The 21,154-nt window shown below is 45.0% G+C and overlaps 2 protein-coding genes across 3 annotated transcripts in view; one reads left to right on the top strand and one right to left on the bottom strand.

The window, feature by feature from the left end:
* Positions 1 to 21,154, top strand: part of shroom3 (shroom family member 3) — a 259,144-nt gene that overhangs the window by 87,229 nt on the left and 150,761 nt on the right. The gene's annotated exons all lie outside the window — the stretch shown is intronic.
* On the bottom strand, positions 9,478 to 14,860 carry LOC134299192 (uncharacterized). Its single transcript, XM_062981248.1, has 2 exons — positions 13,062 to 14,860; positions 9,478 to 9,833 (listed from the first exon to the last, which is right to left on the bottom strand). The coding sequence occupies exons 1-2, from the start codon at positions 14,607 to 14,609 to the stop codon at positions 9,792 to 9,794; spliced, it is 1,590 nt and encodes a 529-aa protein (XP_062837318.1). The 5' UTR covers positions 14,610 to 14,860; the 3' UTR covers positions 9,478 to 9,791.

Raw genomic sequence — 21,154 nt, forward strand, 5'->3', positions numbered from 1 at the left:
TGTTATCATGGTACTTCCTTAACATTTCTCGTCTTAAACATTCAGGAATATACAATTTCTTATTTACAAACACCAAATCCCCACACAATTCTCCCTTTTCTTTGTTTGTTTGTAACCATTTGTCCATTCCATACGCTCGCTTCAAAGACAATTTCTTGGTTGCACAGGTATCTAATTATAGTGGGGTGGTTTCCTTTTCCAGGGTGTTCAGCTGTATGTAACATGTTGAACTTCTCTGTGCTGAGTGAAAGTAGCAGTGATCAGTCTCTCCATTATTTTATCTTTAAGCATGACATGATACATGGCAAAAGAAACAAAGCAAGAACCATGATTTGCAACATGACAGATAATATTTTGATGAGATCTCTCAGCCACCCAATCCACAAGGTAATCAGCGAACCTGTTCTAACTCCTTCTCCCTCAGTTAGATATCAGGATCATAGCCACGTTTTTCATCATAAGCTCTTTTAGGCCTGTTTCACCGGTCTGTTGCCCAATGCCTGCAGGGGCTGCTCTCGCGGGTGTATCTCAATATTGGTGGGGACTAGGGTACCAATGGTGCAAGTACCAACCCACAGTGGGGGTAAGATTTTTACCTCCCCACTTCCCACATATCCAGAAATACCCCGGAGGCACTCCTCCCATGGCATGGTTGTCAAGCAAAATGCCGGGCCTTGGCCTACCAGGAATTTGATATTCCATTGGGAAGTTTCCTCGTGTCCGGACCAGATCTTGCCGTGGTGGAGGCTTGCCTCCCGCCGCAGGTGGCTGAGTTGCTGCACGAAGCAGCTCCGACCCGGGCTTAACCACATATCGTGCCGAACGAGAAGGTGGTTTCTTACCATCACCCTCTGGCAAGGGAACTTGCCTTCTTGATTCTTCCAGGTGATCATTTCTTTGTGGCTATTCAACTTTCATGAATATGTTGTCATATGTACAGGGAGAGTGAGATTACAATAAGGGTAATCTCCTATTTTTATGAGGGTGGCTTGGGGAAAGTTCTTATGATCAATTTCTGAGATGCCATCTCTGGATCGTGTTAAACAAGCTGATGCGGTTGGTGCAGAATCATCAAGGGCCAATAGAAATTGAGCCGAATCAGTCAACCCCTCTTCATCAGCATGCGTCCAAGGGGAGAACAATTTCCATCTAGATACGTCCAGCATTGGTCCTGCTTTCATGACCCAACCCTCATATTGGGAGTGAGGGCTATGGGCACCAATCCAGCAGTCTTTCACCTCTGCTTCTTTGACTATATCTTTAATTAATTGGTGGAACATATTCTTGTCCCAACCCATCTGAGTCTGCACCAATGGCATCATGACCAACATTAAAAAGCACAATTGTGTCCTCATCTTTACACTTGTGTTTGTCCTCAATATTACAGCACAGAGCACAAAAACAGAATACAATACAACCCACGAATCCCCACACCCAAAACCCAGTGTCCATTCGGTCTTTTGGGACACTCTCGGAAGTGTACCCTCCTTCCTTCTTCAAGGCGGTTCTAGGTAACCTGACCTCTGGGGCTAGCTCTAGGTAGCTTCGGGCCCCTCCTCTTCAGGGCAGCTCTTGGTAGCTTGACCCTTAGGGTGTGTGAATTTGAGTTTGAGTGGATTGTCCTTATGCAGGTTTACCTTCCAGATGTCAGGGTCTTTGGTGGTGTAGTAATGTACCCCCGGCTTCACATCTCTTAACTTCACAGTAGTAAGAGTTATTTGGACCACCTCCAGTGGTCGAACACCTCCAGTGGTTCCTTCCACCTTGGCCGAGGGGATCATACTTCCAATCTTTCAAGCAAACCTAGTCTCCTGGTGAGAAAAACATGTAGCGCAGTAACAGGGAAAGGGATAACGCAGCATTTCAGTAAGTTTATACAGTTTGTTTAATATCATATCCAAAATTTGGACCTCTTTTCAATTCCTGTTTCCCTAATTCATGTATGTCTCATTGCAGAGGTCTAATTCTCAAAGGGGTCTTCCATACAACAATTCATAAGGTTGGCAAAAACCTGGTACTTTCATACATGTTGGTTAACAATCTGTCCAAAGATTGGACATCTTTCCAGAGCCCTGTTCATTCTTTTACCCGAAGATTAGGGTCAATTACAATGCAATTTCCAAGCGGTGCCTCCCACCTGGGCTAGGCACCCAAGGACCTGGTGAACAAAGGCCGCGGGCCTCTGCCACCTGGTGACCAAATGACTGAGCCATTGTCACCCCAATGTGTAGAGCATCCCGTGCCCAGGGATTGCATCCCTTGACAAGGCACGCCTGACCTCTACAACTCTTTCAGCGGTGGTTGGAATCCACCCTGAATACTCCAGACCCTTGGCATCTTCGGCGAAATCAACTACAAAGGACTCAAAAGATTTAAAGGGTGTTGTTTACAAATTTCACATCCTGGGGCAGCAGCTCCGGCCAAGGCCTGCAAGCCATCCACCCAGAGCTGCCCCTCCAAGAGTGAAGCTATTCCAATTGCACCTAAATGGGTTTATCTACGAATTTCTTTGATAATTTCCATCCCAAAGCTTTTGGGACATAAATTTTCTCATTGGGTAAGATAAAAACCTTACCCTTCCATTTTTCCCCTTCTGCTAGGGCCCACTCCTTCTCTTGTGCGGAGTAAGTCATGAACTCTACTACGGGCGTAACATCCAATTGTAAAATTGCTTACTTCTGATGTGCTTTCATCTGCTGCTTTCCTAGCTTGTTGGTCTGCCAGGCGATTCCCGTGTTACCTGATCCTCACCATACTGATGTCCTTTGCAATGCATGACTGCTATCTCTTTTGGCTCCCATACTGCATTTAAAAGTTGCAAAATTTCTGTTGCATTTTTGATCTGCTGTCCTGCAGAGGTCAGCAGTCCCCTTTCCTTATAAATGGCACCGTGGGCATGCAAAGTGGTGAAGGCATATTTCGAGTCAGTATAAATATTAACTCTTTTTCCTTTAGCCAATTGGAGGGCCCCAGTCAGAGCAATCAGCTCGGCCCGTTGTGTAGAAGTCCCCGGAGGCAACCCTTTTGCCTCTAGGGTTTCCCCATTGCTATTCACCACTGCATACCCCGCTTTCCTTTCGGAACCAACCACACGACTTGACCCATCTGTGAAAAGCACCCATTCCGGAGCCTAAAGTGGCAGATCTTTGAGATCTGGCCTACTTGAATATACTTTGTCCACTATTTCTAAACAATCATGCTGCATCAATTCTCCTTCCACAGGTAACAAGGTAGCTGGGTTTAAAGTGGCACATACTGACAATTTAACCTGTGGATTGTCCACCAACATGCTCTCATACTTAAGCATTCGGCTATTGGTGAGCCAATAGTGTCCCCTATGTTCCATTAAAGTCACTACCGCATGGGGACATTTTAAAAGCACAGGCTGCCCTAAGGTCAGCTTGTTTACTTCTTCCACAAGAACCGCAGCAGCCGCTACAGCTCTCAAGCATGAAGGCCATCCACAGGCCACATTGTCTAATTGCTTAGACAAATAAGCCACCGGCTGAGTCAACACTCCTACAGCCACTCCTTTTCGTTCTCCTACACACATACATACATACATACAATGCGGGGGCAGACATCAAAGCTTTCTTCAATTGCTCAAACGCATCTTGCTGTTCAGTTCCCCACGCCAAGGGGTCTCCCGACTTCCCTTTGGTGGCCTCATGGAGGGGTTTGGCGTATAGTCCGAAGTTCGGAATCCATATACGACAAAACCCTGCCTCTCCTAGGAATTCTCTGACCTGTTTCTGAGTTTGGGGAGTAGGGATGGAGCAGATGGCTTCCTTGCGCTCCACCTCTAGCCTCCGGAGACCTTTTTCCCAAATGAAATCCCATGCGCTTAACACTGGCTGGGCCTTTTCCCAAAAACCTTGTAACCTTTATCACAAAACAAAACTATACCAAAACCTCTCAAACATTCTCCTCTACTATCTGTTCAAAGAACACGCAACAAACAAAGCATCTTTGGCTATAATAACACAAAACCACACTGGTTCCACAAAACTCACAAATGCCAATTTCCTTTTGGGAACCATCTGAAACAACAACTCTATTCCTTCCAGTTATCACATCGTTTACTGCCATACACTTACATTCTTTCAACCATTCTGGATCCTTCCGTACAACCTCACATAGATCTATAAAACTCTTGTAGGGCATAATGCCTCAGCTCCCTTTTTATTCATAAACCCTTTTTATCATTTTATATAGATATTCCTGGAAACACAAATTCATCATCCTCTCTCAGTAAAACCAGCCCATGCTCATTCAAAGTAGGATCAACCAATCCAGCTGCAACCGGACCCCAACCGGGCTGGTCTCCCTGGAACACAGCAACCAAATCATTAGCTCTGCGAGACGCTCTTGCCACCTCCTGTTTCATTTGCATAGCCTCCCTAGACAGGTAAACCTGATTTGCTATTTCCATTATCCTTTTCAATGTCAAGTGGGCCAATCCCACCTCCTTCCGCAACTTTCTCCGTATGTCTGGCCAATACTGGCTGATGAAAACACTGTTCAATACTACTCTTCCATCGGCATGATCATTATGATCCTTCATCTCATAAGGAGAAAATTTTTCAAATGCTCCTCTAATCCTCTCTAAAAATGCCACCGGACTTTCAGCCTGCTCCTGTTTCATTAGGTAAATTTTCATTTTCCTTACATTGGGAACTCTTGGAGTCCCTTTCTTTAAAGCACCAACAATTAACTTCTGGTACAATTTCAAAGAATCCCTACCACTTGCTGTATTTGGATCCCACTGAGGGTCTACTCTCACTGGGAACACTTTCTCTTGGTACACATCGACAGCATCCAAACTATGTGAGTTTGCATGTTCTTTTGCAGCCTCTTGCCTACCTACTTGAGTCAACAACACTCTCTCTTCTACGGTCAGCAAAACCTCCATCAACTGCTTCAAATCCACCCAACTAGGACTATGTATCAGAATAATACCTTTGACCAGATTTGCCATGCCCCTTGGATCCTCCGTCCAAGTAGGGTAGGCCCTTTGCCAATCCAAAATATCAGAACTGGTGGTAGGTATACGCTGAAACAGAGTCCCAGTTTCGAACCTAGGGTTCCCCTGGTCACCTGGGGAAGTGGGCTCCAACTGTGGCACCTCCCTTATGGGGCACACTGCCTCATCTAGTGGTGACAGTGTAGGACAGAAGGCAGGCGTACACGGGGGAGCTGACATAGGCTCATCAGCCGGATTCCCTAAATTTGGATAGGGGAGACTTTGTCTTCCCCATCTCTTTCCCATTGGGGAAAATGATGTTTTCAACCATCCTCCTCTTTTCCAGTATCTTGATTCTTTTCCCTCCATTGCGGTACGCGGAGTAGACCCTGGCCTGAACGCAAGGTCTTCTCCGCCCTCCCACGAGACGGGAAAAGAAAACCCAACAATAAATTTCCTAGTGGAGTATGTCCCCGGACCGTGGTCGGACCATCCTTGCACGTCTTGCTACTAGGGCCTGCCTCCGGACCTGGTCGGACTATCCTTGCAGGTCTTTCCCAGAGCTCTCTTCCCTTTGGGGTTCTCTTGGTTCCCAAGGGCTTCCTACGGGACCCAGAACTGCTTCTACAATTTAAAACTCTCCCTCCCCGCAATGCTAAACAACAAGCGGTTTAAGAGGTATACTTGCCTAATTTTCGTTCCGTCCCGCGGCGGCCGGCCGACTTTCCCAGCGGTGGTTGTCTCACAACTTCTGTTTTGGAGGAGAGCACGCCTTTCCTTCGCTCGGGTGCCGCGAAGGGAACCACCGGTCTTTACCTCTATTTAGAGGCCGTGCGCACGTCTCGGCGCGGACCGTACGCAGCACCCCGGAAGGGGAAGTGGACACGCCTTGCTCCCAAGAGCAGCTCTTGAGTGGGCTACAACGGAACCTTGGCAACTAAAAAACACTACAAAGCCCAAAATTTCATCACTACAAAGCCCATAATTTCATCCCGGACGAGCCCCCAGAAATGTAAGGGGTGATTTGGGCGTCCCCCAGACATTTATACATTACCCGAGTTCGCCAAGCCGCTATGAGACCACCACTCAAGAGCCCAAAATAGTTGAGGACAAAAACACCTTTATTAGGTAGCTACCGACAGACAGGGCAACATGGGCTGTTGCTGATCCAAACTGTCTGCCCCGAGCCCATCGGCTCAGGGTCTTTTATACACTTCTCTAGTTCCCCATTTTGAACTGGGCTTTACTGGAAGAACTACAAGCACTTCCTGAGTTGTAAACAACTTCGGGATATTGCCCAATCATGAACTGTAGAATATTTCAACAGGTGCAGCAAAAAGTACATGTATTGCATACATTTCATAAACATTGCATAAATTTCTCAGAATCGGCACAACTGATTATTGCTAAACATAGAACACATGTCATCTGTCACAAGACATCAAGTTGCACACTTTGTCTTTACTGTCAAAGGGAGACTGATTTTCTAGTTTCATCCATACAGGCATTCCAAAATGGAGTCACTTTGGTCCAGTGACCCCTTCAACTGAAGCTGCCAAGGTTGGAGGAATTTGAAGAATGTTAATGGCATGCTTGAGTGGACAAGCCTTGGAGCCCCGCACTGAGAAGAGCGGCCCTCAATGCCATCTGCCTTGGCGTTCCATGGCAACAGCCTCTCAAGAATGATTCCTTTTTTTCTTATTAAGAGCTCTTCCACCTCAACACACACACACAGTGTCTGCAACAAACAGGGGAGAAGTTTCAGACCATACTCTGTCTGCAAAAGGGTGGAAAAGAAAGCTTTCCCTAAACACAAGGGAATGTTGGAAATATTGTCTCCCTATCAGCATCCCATCCCTATCCTGTTCACCAACAGCCAAACTTTCTTGAAATGCTGCTTTTCTATGCATGGGAGGATGCTGTATAGTATGTGAAAAGGCATTCCATGCTTCATCTCATCTCCAATTGCTTGCAAAACTTGGAAAGAAGTAACATGCTGACATGCTGAAACCATCCATCAAATGATTAAGTAACACAATAATGCTCTGGATCCTAGAAATCATGCTTCCTTTTCATATCTGTCATTATATTTTTTCTTCAGAGTCATTTCTGGCCAGCACCATCCAAGGGAGCCAAAGACGACCTTAAGATCATGATGGGGGGGAGTGGCTAGCAGGGTGTATCTAGATGATGTTTTATGTTTTAATAACTTAATGTTAATGGTTTTAAATTGTATGTATACATTGATTCTTTCTCTTGATTTTATGTTACGTTTTATTTGCTTTGTATAATGAGGCATTGAATTTTTGCCTAAATGTATATTGTAAGCCGCTCTGAATCCCCTACGGGGTGAGAACAGCGGGGTAGAAATGAAGTTAATAATAATAATAATAATAATAATAATAATAATAATAATAATAATAATATGTCTGAACAGCCTTTTAGGGGGAGGATGTGTAATCCCCATTCAAGCATATCGTTTTTTGAAGAAACATCTCCATTACTGAGTGATTTAATCCAACATATTTTTTGGAGAATTCCAGTGTTGTGTGCCTTCAAGTAATTTCTGATTTATGGTGACTCTTATCACATGATTTTCTCACTAAGGGGTTTGCAATTGCCTTTCTATGAGGATGAGAAATTATGACTTGTCCAGCCATTGGATGACCAGCCTCATTATAATTCTATCCTGAATTTTACTAGGAACCCTCTTATCTGGGTATTTTAATCTAATGATTCTATCTTTATATTGCTGCTGCAGTCCCCCCACCTATGAAGTTTGAATGAATTGTAATGGTGGTTGTTTGATACTATTACTGTTGTATTAATTTTTGTTTTAACCATGTTTTATTATCTTATTGTGTTTTAACCTTTGTATATTGTGCTAATTTATTTGTGTTGTTACTTCTGTAACAATGTGAGCTGCCCGAGTCCCTGCGGGGAGATGGTGGCAGGATATAAATAAAGTTTTTATTATTATTATTATTATTATTATTATTATTATTATTATTATTATTATTATTATTATTTATAAGACTACCCAACAAGTTTCCATGGCCTAGCAGGGATTTGATTCCTGGTCTTCAGAAGCATAGATCAACACTCAGAGAAATGCAGTACATTGCCTGACTTCGAGTATTGCACTGGGACAACAATAAGGAGGAATTATCAGAAAATACCAGATATGAAACATTTTAAATATCAGATCCTCTCTGTTATTGATTCCTATGGGCTCAGTAAACTGCTTGAGCTCTAGAGTCAGATTAGAGCAGTGATGGCCAACCTATGACACACGTGTCAGCACTGACACGCCTAGCCATTTTTGCTGACACACTGCTGCATGCAGATTGATTGGATGACTAATGTCTTTTGTGGCCTAATTTGGTGTGATTTGGTCCAGTGGTTTTGTTGTTTACTCCATGGGAATTATGCACATTACACACACACACACACACACACACACACACACATATATATATATATATATAATTGTAGTATATTATCATATTATTACTATTATATTATTATTCTATTATTCATTACTCATGACTACATGGAAACTACAACTGAGAGAAATCAGCATGGAAACTGCAAGAGGTACCATAGATTGTTGTACATGGAAATAATGGTAGTAAATAGTTTTTGATTTATTGAATACAGTTATATATTACAATTATATATTTTTGTTATTTAAACTATACATATTGCAAAATTATGGTTTTTTTCTCGAAGTGACACACCACCCAAGTCATGCTAGGTTTTTTGGTAAATTTTGACACACCAAGTGAAAAAGGTTGCCCATCACTGGATTAGAAGGAGGTTCTCCTTTAAAAATGTACTATTTATATACTGGGTTAAATCTGGAAGTTGCACACTCACACACACATTCCTACCTTGTGCCTAGCAAGACTTCCCAAGGACTAATACATATTTGATAAACGAGTGGTGGAAAACTCTTAAGATAATGTTTTGCTACAGGAAATCGATGTTAAGGATCCACTTGAAACATGAGTGTCACTCAAATACAAATGTGTTAACTTCTAGCAGTCATGGCACACTGCTAGCTCTTCCCTCTTTAGACATTCCCTCTTAACGTCTAAATACATTAATTTAATAATAATACTAAAATGTGCAAGACTCCAGCTGTGCAAGACATTCTCCCTTTACCCGTATTTGCTTCCCACAAGGCAATTAATTGGTGGTCCTGGTCCTGGTGAGAAGGAACAGTCAGTCTAGCTCAAACAGATGCAGGTGCCAGGTTCCAGTTTTGGAGAAAGACACTACCTATTTGCCTGCTTACATTTTTATTCTGTTAATGCCTGCTCAAACTGTACATTATCAGCAGTGTGCTGCATCAGTTAAAAAACCCCCAATGCAATTCTAAGTTGCATCAAGAGTGTCTAAGTCATTTTCATCAAGGGCCACATCAGCCTTATGGTTGCCTTCAAAGGGCTATTGAATCCATGGATAGAGAATCTGTGGATACAAAGGACGTTTTATATATATATATATATATATATATATATATATATATATATATATATATGTCAGCTCACCACAGCCGCTCCTGAATGAACACACGAGACTCTCTGTGGTATCACCAGGAACTTTTACTGTAGGAAACATGAACATCAGAAAAGCCAAGAATGGGAGGCTCCGGCCAACCCTCCTTTATATACCCTCCCCCTCATTTGAACAGTCTCTTCCCGCTCAGTAAAACCCCGCGCAAATTCCCCGCCAAGTCCATCAGCCGTTTCTCCTCCGAGTCCTGGGACGCAGGTGTCTTATCAATGTCAGTGACCCTGAAACTCAGAGCCACATCCAGGCTCTAGTAGCAGGGTTCTGACATGGCGTCCTCCTCCCCTTCGTCCTGGAAGGAAAAGATTAAACACAACTATTGTTCTCCGCTGTCCAGAGTTCCTTTATACTTTTTTAACAGGCTGCAATGGAATACCGGGTGTACCTTTCCTAGGTCCTTTGGTAGCCTCAGCTCATAGGTCACTTCGTTTATTCTTTTTGCTACCCTGAATGGCCCTATATAGCGTGGAGCCAATTTCTTGGATGGGAACCCCAATTTCAGGTTTTTTGTGCTCAGCCAAACCAGATCTCCTTCGCCCAATTTGTCCCCCTCTCGGCGCCTACGATCCGCAAAGAGCTTGTACTTCTTTTGTGTTTCCCGCAATGCCTCTACCACGGTTTGCCACCCTTGCTTGATTTTGGCCGGCCATTCCTCGTCGGTCTGGCCCTCCCCTTCCTTCCACTCGGGTAGCCTGGGGAAAGGTGCCACCTCCTGTCCGTATACTATTTCGAATGGGGCACGACCTGTGGCCGAATGTACGGCCCCGTTAAAAGCCATCTCAGCAAACGGAAGAAGGTCCGCCCAATCATCCTGTCTATAATTGGTGTACATCCTTAAGAATTGGCACAGTGTCTGTTGGGTACGTTCGACCCCCCCGTTGGTCGCGGGATGAAAGGCCGAGCTCAGGTTCCTTTCTGCTCCTAACAGCTGTAAGAATTTTCCCCAAAATTTTGCAGTAAATTGGACTCCCCGGTCACTAATTATCTTGTCGGGACACCCATGTAGGCGATATACATGCTTCACATACAAATCAGCAAGTTTTTCAGCTGAAGGGAGTTTTGGCAGAGCCACAAAGTGTGCCTGTTTTGAGAATAGGTCCAATATTGTCCAAATGTATCTGTGGCCTCTGCTGGGGGGTAGTTCGCCTACAAAATCCATGGCTACGCATTCCCATGGCCTCATGGGCTCCACCACCTTCTGCAATAGCCCCTGGGGCTTCCCCGGTGGTGTTTTTCCCTCTGCACATAATTCGCACTGCGTGACGTATCCCCTGGCGTCTTTCCTCATTCCGGGCCACCAGCATTGTTTGGCCAACAGTTTAATAGTCCTGGTGGGGCCTAGATGACCCGCACCCTTGTTATCATGGTACTTCCTTAACATTTCTCGTCTTAAACATTCAGGAATATACAATTTCTTATTTACAAACACCAAATCCCCACACAATTCTCCCTTTTCTTTGTTTGTTTGTAACCATTTGTCCATTCCATACGCTCGCTTCAACTCTTCCTCCCATATTTCTCCTCCCCCCGTGGAAATGGCAGTACGTTTGTTTTCTTTGGCCGCTTGTGCTCGAGTTAGTACTGCCAGGCCCCATTGCTTATCAAGAAAAATACTCCCTTCAGATTCCTGAATTCCTCCCCCGTGCTGAGGCATCCGAGAGAGAGCGTCAGCGAGTATATTATGTTTCCCCTGGAAGAATCTGAGTCTGAAATCAAAACGGCTGAAATATTGGGCCCATCTAATTTGCTTCGCTGATAGTTTACGAGGGGATCTTAGATACTGTAAATTTCTATGGTCAGTCCACACCTCAAACGGTGTTCCACTTCCTTCCAGAAAGTGTCTCCAGCACTCTAGTGCTTTTAGAATCGCTAAGGCTTCTCTCTCCCAAATCGGCCAGTTTTTTTCTGTATCGCTAAACTTTTTTGACAGATAGCCACATGGCTTCAGGTTCCCCCCCTCGTCTTTCTGTAGCAGAACTGCCCCATATGCCCGGTCTGACGCATCGCAATGTAATACAAAGGCTTTAGACATATCAGGGTGCTGTAGGACAGGCTCCTCAGTAAAACGCTTTTTAAGGGCTTCGAAAGCTTCCTGGCATTCTATTGTCCAGGCCAGTTTGGCCCCTGGGGCCTTCACTTTGGCTGTTTCTCCCCTACCTTTAGTCTTTAACAAATCCGTTAATGGCAAAGTGAGGCGCGCAAAGTCCTTGATAAATGTTCTATAGAAGTTTGCGAACCCTAGGAAGGATTGCAGCTGCTTCCGTGTTTTGGGGGCTTCCCACCCCCTCACGTCTTCTACCTTCGCAGGGTCCATCGCCACTCCCTGGGAGGAAATCCTATACCCCAGAAAGTCTATCTGGTCTTTATTGAACTCGCACTTGGCAAGCTTCGCATACAGTTTTGCTTCTCTCAACTTTTGCAGGACTTCCCTGACTAGTTCTATGTGTTGCTCCTTAGTCCGAGATACTAACAATATGTCATCTAAAAAAACAAAGACTCCCTTGTACAACAATGGATGCAACACTTCGTTGATTAATTGCATGAACGCGGCGCCTCCGCCGCACAAACCGAAAGGGAGCACACGATAATTGAATAATCCGAATGCACAGGAGAAGGCCGTCTTCCACCTGTCCTCTGGTTTAATCTGCAATTTATGGTACGCTTCAATTAAGTCCAATTTAGTGAATATCTGTCCCTCCGATAACTGGGCGATCAAGTCCTTCACTAAAGGTAGGGGGTATTTATTTCCAGAACTGATTGCATTCAGGCCCCTGTAGTCAATGCAGAGCCTCAGCGTTTGGTCCTTTTTGCGCCTGAACAACACAGGCGCCCCTAGAGGGGAATTTGAAGGCTCTATGAAACCCCTCGCTAGGTTTTTATCAATGTATTTTCTCAGTTCCTCCTTTTCCCTAGCCGACATTGGGTATATTTTTGCCTTAGGAAGCTCTGCTCCTGGGACTAGCTCTATCTTCACTTCAACTCTCCGCTTCGGTGGGAAACTGTCTGCTTCCTTCTCATCAAATACGTCCACAAAATCCCGATACTCTGGGGGTAATTTATCTGCCAGTTCTGCTATCCTGATAGAGTCTTCCTCCCCCCTTTTCCCCGGCTCCCTTTCCACTTCCTGGCTCCCTCCTTCCAACTTCATCCTGAAGATCATGCTCTTATCCTCCCAGTTGATTTGCGGGTTGGCCTGCCCCAGCCATGGCATGCCTAGTATAACATCATAGCTGGCTATTTGTGATATCACAAATGACACCTTTCCTTCCCAACTCCCTATCTTACACTTTACATCTTCGGCACTGTACTTAGCTAATGATCCCGATGCTGTGGATCCGTCCAACTGCGAAAAAGCTATTGGGGATTCTAGGTTCGTTCTTTCGCATCCCAATCCCTCGGCTAATTCAGGGGAGATGATGTTCCTGGAACATCCACAATCCACAAATGCTTTGCAGGTTGCTTGTTTGCTGCCACTTTCCAGCTGAATGGGGACCACTATCATGGCTTTGTCCTGACTTACCAACCCCCCCGAGTGGTGCCTCATCGGTGGTTCTTCCTCGGCGCGTTTCCCTGCCACGGCTCTTGGTTTGGGCGGGCCTCCGCCTTCCCCTTTTCTCTGCCAGCACTCGGCAGCCCTGTGGCCCAAACGGCCGCACACGAAGCAGCCCCTCCTGCTGGTGCTCACGTTCCCTGTCGGCTCCGTTCTCCTCCCGGCTGGGGTTGATCCCTCCTTCCGGCTCCCCTCTTTCATCTGCGGCCGCTGCTGTAGCCCTCCTCGGTGCCTCCTCGCCTGGGCCAGCGATGTCTCGATGCGCCCCGCCAGCTGAATCCATCCGCGCAGTGTGTCAGGCTCATCACGATGCACCGCCCAGGAGAGGATCTCCCGCCTGAGCCCCTCTTTGAAGAGTTCTATCTTTGTCACTGCAGACCATTCCGGCACCTTTTCAGCGAGGCATTGGAACTCCTCCGCATACTCAGATACCGACCTCTGCCCCTGGGAGACGGTCTTCAACTCCTCCCTCGCCCGGATCTGCTCCAGTGGATCTCGGAAACGGGTCTCCAGGGCCCCCATAAAGCGTCGGAGTGACCCCAGACATGGGTCGCGCCGCGCGTGTAGTTGAACGTACCAGCTGGCCGCTCCCCTCTTCAACACTGCACCAATGGCCCGTACCCGGCTGGATTCCGTTCTAAAAGTGTGGGCATTGTCCTCCATATAGCCCCTCACCGTGGTCAGGAAAAAATCCAGTTCAGAGGACTCTCCCCCAAACTCGATCCTTAGTTCCTCTCGTCTCGGTAGGGGTCCCTGTGGTGGCAATCCCCAATTCTCCGCCCGTCGCAAGCCCCCTTGCGGGCCAGTGGGCCCCGCTGCTGCTTCCCTTTGTCCTGTGCCACGCCCGGCATTCGCCAGGGGCACCAGGGTCTCAGTTGGGAGCGTAGCCGGGATTCTCGGAGGCTTTTCCCCTTCGTCGTCACTCTCCTCCACCCGCGTCAGGCTCGTTTGGATCTTGGGCCGGGCACCGGGCTCCTTTCGCATTTCCCTTCCCTTCGGTGCTGGGAGGTCTGCAAAGCCCTGGCTGCTTCCCATGCTCACGTCCCACATTGAGCTAGCCCGGAGTTCCCTTCCTCGCTCCGGCTCCGCCAAAACCGCCAGGCGCTCCATCGCCCTCGACATCACTGCCAGGGTGGTCTCCATCGCCGACATCCTCTCCTCCAGAAACACCATCTTTTGCGGGCCTGGGGAAGGTGAACCTTCCTCTCCTCCGGTGCTATCTCCCCGCACCACTCCGCGCCTCTGGGTTACCCCATTTGGCTGGGCATAAGCGGTGGATGACGCCAGGGCCGCCAGCTGGTGGAACTCAGCGTCCGTCTCGGGAGTGGCCCTTTCCGACCTTCCTCCTCCGGCGCCCAAGAGCTCTTCATCCTCCACTTGCATGTTACACCTCACCGCTACAGCGGGATGGTGTCCGTATTCTTGGCTTAGTGTCAGCTCACCACAGCCGCTCCTGAATGAACACACGAGACTCTCTGTGGTATCACCAGGAACTTTTACTGTAGGAAACATGAACATCAGAAAAGCCAAGAATGGGAGGCTCCGGCCAACCCTCCTTTATATACCCTCCCCCTCATTTGAACAGTCTCTTCCCGCTCAGTAAAACCCCGCGCAAATTCCCCGCCAAGTCCATCAGCCGTTTCTCCTCCGAGTCCTGGGACGCAGGTGTCTTATCAATGTCAGTGACCCTGAAACTCAGAGCCACATCCAGGCTCTAGTAGCAGGGTTCTGACATATATATATATATATATGTGTGTGTGTGTGTGTGTGTGTGTGTGTGTGTGTGTGTGTGTGTGTGTGTGTACACATACATACATACATACACACACACACACTTACTTGCATACATACATAATAGTCAGTGCTCTTTAGTTTTTACCCAGTTTGAGTCCTCAGAAGTTATTGAAAGACAACTTTCATAACTTTTGATTTATTTATTTCATGTCAAAAGCATTGCATAATTCACTTTTGATTACACTAGGTAACAAAATTTGAAAAACATCCTGTTTTAATAAATATTATTGCAAAATTTAAAAAACCATTATACCTTATTTACATAAATGCTGAGCAGCAGTTTATTCAAGACATGAAAAGGAAAAATCGGAACAAAAAGAAAGATCTAAAAACACAATTGCAAATATTTTTCCTTTCATTTCTTGACCTCTGAATGATCTCTTCCTTTTAGAGGTTGGGAAATCCCTTAGATCATCCTTCCGGCATCAAGGGAATGTTTTAAATTAGGCATCTGGACCACAAAAAAGGACCTTGATCATCAGAAGGCACAACAGATAATTTTAGTGCAAGATGATAGTGTGTTATAAGAAAGATATCGGAGATCCTCCTCTCTGTAGTCAACAGGTACTCATTATCACCCTATGGTTGTCAGTTTCCAGAAGGCAAATTGCTGTGGTCTCGGGTTTCTGAGAATTATTTGCCCTGCAGCCAGCTTTGGAGGGACAGAAAACCAGTTGGTGCTTTCCAAGGGCAGGTATCATTTAACTGTCATGAGCAGAAAGCCAAAGAATGTCATCGTTGCAGCGAAACGGACATGGAATCCTGCTTCTCTGCCTGAACAGACAAAGAGTCCCAACTTGGTAGCTTCCTTTACTGAAAGAAAAGATCCTTTAAAGAAAAGGAGGATCAGTACATTGGCTTCCATAGAATAAAGGGGACGTTTCTTCCGGGAGCAAAAATCAAGTTTCACATCAAAAACCTGCCCCTGCTCCCCCATTGTGTGGTCAAAGAGGACAGTTTGATGCAGGCAATGGGCTTCTCTTTGATTCCATCCTTCACCTCTTATTTTCCCACCCAAACTATCTGATGACATTAATGAGAGACTTCACCAACACGACAACATAGTTACGGCATATACCTTGAAGAGAGTCCAAGTAGCAGTCTGTTCCTAGGTATTGCTTTCTAAATGGTGACTGATGCGTTAAAAAGCATGCATTCCTTTTTCTTTCCAAAGAAGCAAACAAGGTTCTGTGCTTACTTTCTAGTAAATTATTTGTTTATGGTCCCACTTTTAAAACATATTTGATCTGTTACTGCTTTTCTATTCTTGTTGATTGTCAAATCTATTGCGTGTTAAAACCAAAACGGATGAAATTCATATTCATTCAGTGGAATCCTATTGTCTTAGGTAAAGATAAAGGTTTTCCCATTGCATTAAGTCTAGTTGTGACCTACTCTGGGGGTTGGTGCTCATCTCCATTTCTAAGCCGAAGAGCCAGCGTTGTCCGTAGACACCTCCAAGATCATGTGGCTGGCATGACTGCATGGAGCGCCGTTACCTTCCCGCCAGAGCGGTACCTATTGATCTACTCACATTTGCATGTTTTCGAACTGCTAGGTTGGCAGGAGCTGGGGCCAACAGTGGGCTCTCATTCCGCTCCTGAGATTTGAACCTGGGACCTTTTGGTCCACAAGTTCAGCAGCTCAGCGCTTTAACACACTGTGCCACCAGTATTGTCTTACCTGTGGGTAAATTTCAATCCAATTGGGTCATTTTGTATGAGGCAGAGCATCTCTATTCAGTTCAAGTTTGCATAACAGGGTCATAGATGTGCTATTTATTTATCATGCCAGAAGCCAATTGAGGATACAGTTATAATGTATTTAAAAACACAAAGTTAAAAACTTGGCATTATACTAGATTTCCTTTGACCAGAAGCTGGCCACTTGGAGTGCCTCTGATGTCACTGTGAGAAGGTCCTCCATTGTGCATGTGGCAGGGCTCAGGTTGCATTGTAGTAAGTGGTCTGTGGTTTGCTCTTCTCCACACTCGCATGTCATGGACTCCACTTTGTAGCCTCACCTCCTAAGATTGGCTCTGCATCTCATGGTGCCAGAGCACAGTCTGCTCAGCACCTTCTAAGTCGCCCAGTCTTCAATGTGCTCAGGGGGGAGTTTCTCATCCGGTATCAGCCATTGATTGAGGTTCTGGGTTTTAGCCTGCCACTTTTGGACTCTCGCTTGCTGAGGTATTACTTCGAGTATCTTTGTAGATGTAAGATGTGTTCCACACTGGGCATGTGTATTCAGCAGCAGAATAGCAAAGCGCAAGGGCAGATGTTTTCACTGTATCTGGTATTTATCCCCAAGTTGTGCCAGTCAGTTTTTGTATAATATTATTTCTAGCACCCACGTTTTGCGAAATATTCAAGCAGTGCTTCTTGTAAGTCAGAGCACAGTCCAGGGTAACTCCCAGGTATTTTGGTGTGCTGCAATTCTCCAGTGGGATTCCTTCCCAGGTAATCAGCAGAGTTTGAGATGCTTGTCTGTTCTTAAGGTGACAAGCACACGTCTGCTTTTTAGATGGATTAGGAATCAGCTCGTTTTCCCTGTAATGGGCAGTAAGAGCACCTAAAGCTTTGGAGAGCTTCTGCTCAGCCATTTCAAAACTCCCTGCTTTGTATGATATGCTATTGTGCATGCATTTGAATGTGCATCCCATTGTGCAAAATAGACATTCAGTAGAAAGCCTGCGTGGTCCAATCGGTGCATAACTTCAATACAGGACAAGATCATGACTGTTGTTTCTTACAGTTGCGATTTGGTTATCTTTGAGGAAATCTACAGTATTTGGATTCTAGCAACATGCCCTCTATTCAAGAGTTAAATGCCCTCTATTCAAAATCCTGAGACAGTTCTTTCAGGAGACAGAGGATTAGATGGAGAGAGGAAGACCTTTCTGCAGCCATATATCATATGATAAGAAAAACAGGATTAGTTTCCAGAGCAATCTGTATACTGGCGGGCCAGATGTTAACATAGTATATAGTAGGGATGAGGAAAAAATGTATGCCTTTTCATAAAAAAATTAAACGTGGATGCATGTGGCCAAAATGCATCAGAATGTAGTCAAGATGGCAAGAAACTATTGATGAGGAAGATGATGCAAGCTAGGAGGTGGGACAGCAGTTTTCTTATGGTTGAGGCTCCCTCATTTCCTTTTCTGTCTGTGTGTTGTGTAAAACAACTTTTGCACCCTCAACATAGTTTTGCAGCCATTGATGTAAGCTGAGAACAAAAGGAAAAATGAAAGGGAGATAAAGAAATCAGGTCCCTGAAAATGCAACTGGGAAAGTGGAATGACAATTGGTTAATTGGGACTGTGCCTGCCAAATAGGGACAGTTAGAAGGCACAAGGAAGTTCAGATGTGGTTGGACTGCAGCTTCCATTATCTTCTGCAATTGGCTGCCCTGGCCAAGGCTGAAGGGCTTTGCCACTGAACAACATCTGGATGGGAACACTTTAGCACTGGTCTATATTCATTGGCTGTGACTGACATTAAAGAGCAGGCATGGGCAAACTTTGGCCCTCCAGATGTTTTGGATTTCAACTCCCACAATTCCTAACAGCCGGTTGTTAGGAATTGTGGAAGTTGAAGTCCAAAACACCTGGAGGGCCAAAGCTTACTCATACCTGTTGTAGAATTTCACACCAAAATTCATCCAGTTCTACTTGTCAAAAGCAAGAAGGAATAATCTAATATTTAAAATCAGAATTTTATAACATCAATTCAAATTATAATTCCATAACATACAGAATTCCATAGAAGGAGTGATAACATCTCTCACTGAAAGCCTCAAAGAACAAAAAGTGGGTTGTCTGCTATTGAAATGTTTTTATATATCTATTGGTACTTCCTTTACTTGACTATTTCACCAACATGGTGCCAGTATTGAAAAAAATGTTTTCTCAGTTGACATCCATCATAACTTCTGGGGTGAACATGCAACTTTGCTCAATTGTCAGTTAGTAGTTACTACCAGCAGTGCCTTTGCACAGCTTTGCCTGGTTCACCAGATGCACTTTCTTGGCAAAAACATTAAAAGTGTTACACACTTTATCCAAAGCAAAATGCAGCTGCAAAAATGTTACCTGGCATAATATGAGTGCTGCAGACTAATGCTGAATTGTTTTGTTGTTGTTGTTGTTGTTGTTGTTGTTGTTGTTGTTGTTGTTGTTGTTGTCCTATCTGCTATAACTATTTTTCTTGGTTCTATTGCTGTATAAACTTTATTTTTAAAAAGCAATTGATGTTTTCATATACATTTTAGATTTTATCATTGTATAGATGGCAGGCCACTTCAGGGTTTAATTCCCAAGAATCTTGAGCAGAAATAAAACATAGATATTAAATCAGGACTTTAAAGGATGCCTCAAAACCCAGTTTAATGTTAGATGTTTTGCTTTTGCATGCCCCAAAAAAGGACACTTCGGCTCCATCTTTTCCTCTATTACCAAACAAAGCAGTTTGCGATCAAAGGGCCTCAGGATCTATTTACCATTTTTTTAAAAATAAAATAAAAAATACAATTGTTCTATTTCACAGACTATGGCAAGGACAGTTCAGCAAGTGCATTCCCAATTGTACTTCTGCATTAATGCAATAGCCATTACTATGAGGACATAAACTATTTTCGCCTTCCTGAAATCAATACACTTTCCAGGGTGCGGTTAAGCATTTAATTTTCTCCAATTTCCATAGGAGGCAAGTATGCCTGGCTGGCTTTCTCAGGATTAATTTGCATTGGGGGTATTTGCATTACATGGGTTTGATGGCGTGGCTTTTGTTTTCTCTCGGCCAGGTCCAAAAGTAAAGACAAAGGGCAGGGGCTCTATTTGGCCTGGGTCTTCGGAAAGCGCCTGCTCTCATTCTGAGTTGCACACATCGTCTTGCAGAGGAATTTATGGCCGTTATGATGTTCCTTAATGAGCTGCAAACGAGATTGCTATGGCTTCCCTTAATTAGTTTGACAGATTTTTTTTCCATTAAAAAGAAAACCTTGCTCGACTGGGGGATGGGGAGAGAAGGAGGAATTGTAGATTTTTCTGCAACGCGAGGGAAGGAAAGAAAGGTGGCAGAAGGGAGGTTGTTCAATAAACCTAAGCAACTTGTCTGACATTTTGCACCATTAGACTTTCGTACCCATCCACCCACCCCATTAATAATATTGATAGGACTCATTCAGTAGCCTAGAGTTGTTCCTATAACCCAAGATCGCAAGGTTTCTGAGGCTGCAGTTTCCATGGGTCACTCTCAGGTGGGAATATAATGAGCAAATCCTCCACTTTTGATGGGTTTTAGCTCCAGGAAAGAGGCAACAGCTGAACAAATTCTTAGTTCAGTTATTGGAGCAGCAACATGCTTCCATTTGTAAGGCTCAACTGATTAGTTCCTGCAACTTGGCAAGGCTCTCAGTGGTTCAATGCTGTGGAATTCAGGGAGCTGTAATTTTACAAAATTGGCCTTCTCTGCCCAAAAGTATTGGTGCCTCACCAAACTACAACTCCCAAAATTCCATAGTATTGAGCCATGGCAGTAAGGTAAGGTAAAGGTTATGTTTAACGTCATGACCCTGACGTTATGTCTAGTCGTGTCCGACTCTGGGGGTTGGTGCTCATCTCCATAGACACCGTCAAGGTCATGTGGCCGGCATGACTGCATGGAGCGCTGTTACATTCCCACCAGAGCAGCACCTATTCATCTACTCACATTAACATGTTTTCGAACTGCTGGATTGGCAGAAGCTGGAGATGACAGCGGGAGCTCACTCCGCTCCCCGGATTCCAACCGCTGATCTTTCGGTCAGCAAATTCAGCAGCTCTGCGGTTTAACCCACTGTGTGACCAGGGGCTCCATGACAGTTAAAGTGGAGCCAAACTACATTAATTCCACATTGTAGATACATCCTCGTTGTTGGACACCAGCATCAGCTAAGCACCTGAAGGTGACTACCATTACTTGAACCCTTGAATGAACTGTGCTGCTGGTATAATTGTATACACAACTGAATCCCCAGTGAACTTTCCATGAAAACAAACAACATGCCCAAATGTCCATTTCACTACATTTCAAGATTTGTCATGCAAAACTCTTTTAACTGCTCCCCAAGTGCATCACTTTAACTGCCATGGCTCAATGCCATGGAGTTATGGGAGCTGGAATTTTACAAGGTCTATATAATCTAATGGAGCCTCCAGTGGCTCAGTGTGTTAAAGCGCTGAACTGCTGAACTTGCAGACCGAAAGGTTCCAGGTTCAAATCGGGGGA

The sequence above is a fragment of the Anolis carolinensis genome, chromosome 5, assembly GCF_035594765.1.
Source record: "Anolis carolinensis isolate JA03-04 chromosome 5, rAnoCar3.1.pri, whole genome shotgun sequence".
NCBI lineage: Eukaryota > Metazoa > Chordata > Lepidosauria > Squamata > Dactyloidae > Anolis > Anolis carolinensis.

Coding starts and splice junctions, on each gene's coding strand:
- LOC134299192 (XM_062981248.1), bottom strand. CDS start 14,609: ATGTTCATGTTTCCTACAGTAAAAGTTCCTGGTGATACCACAGAGAGT. Junction 9,834..13,061: donor GGCACCACTCGGGGGGGTTG/GTAAGTCAGGAC, acceptor TTTTCCTTCCAG/GACGAAGGGGAGGAGGACGC.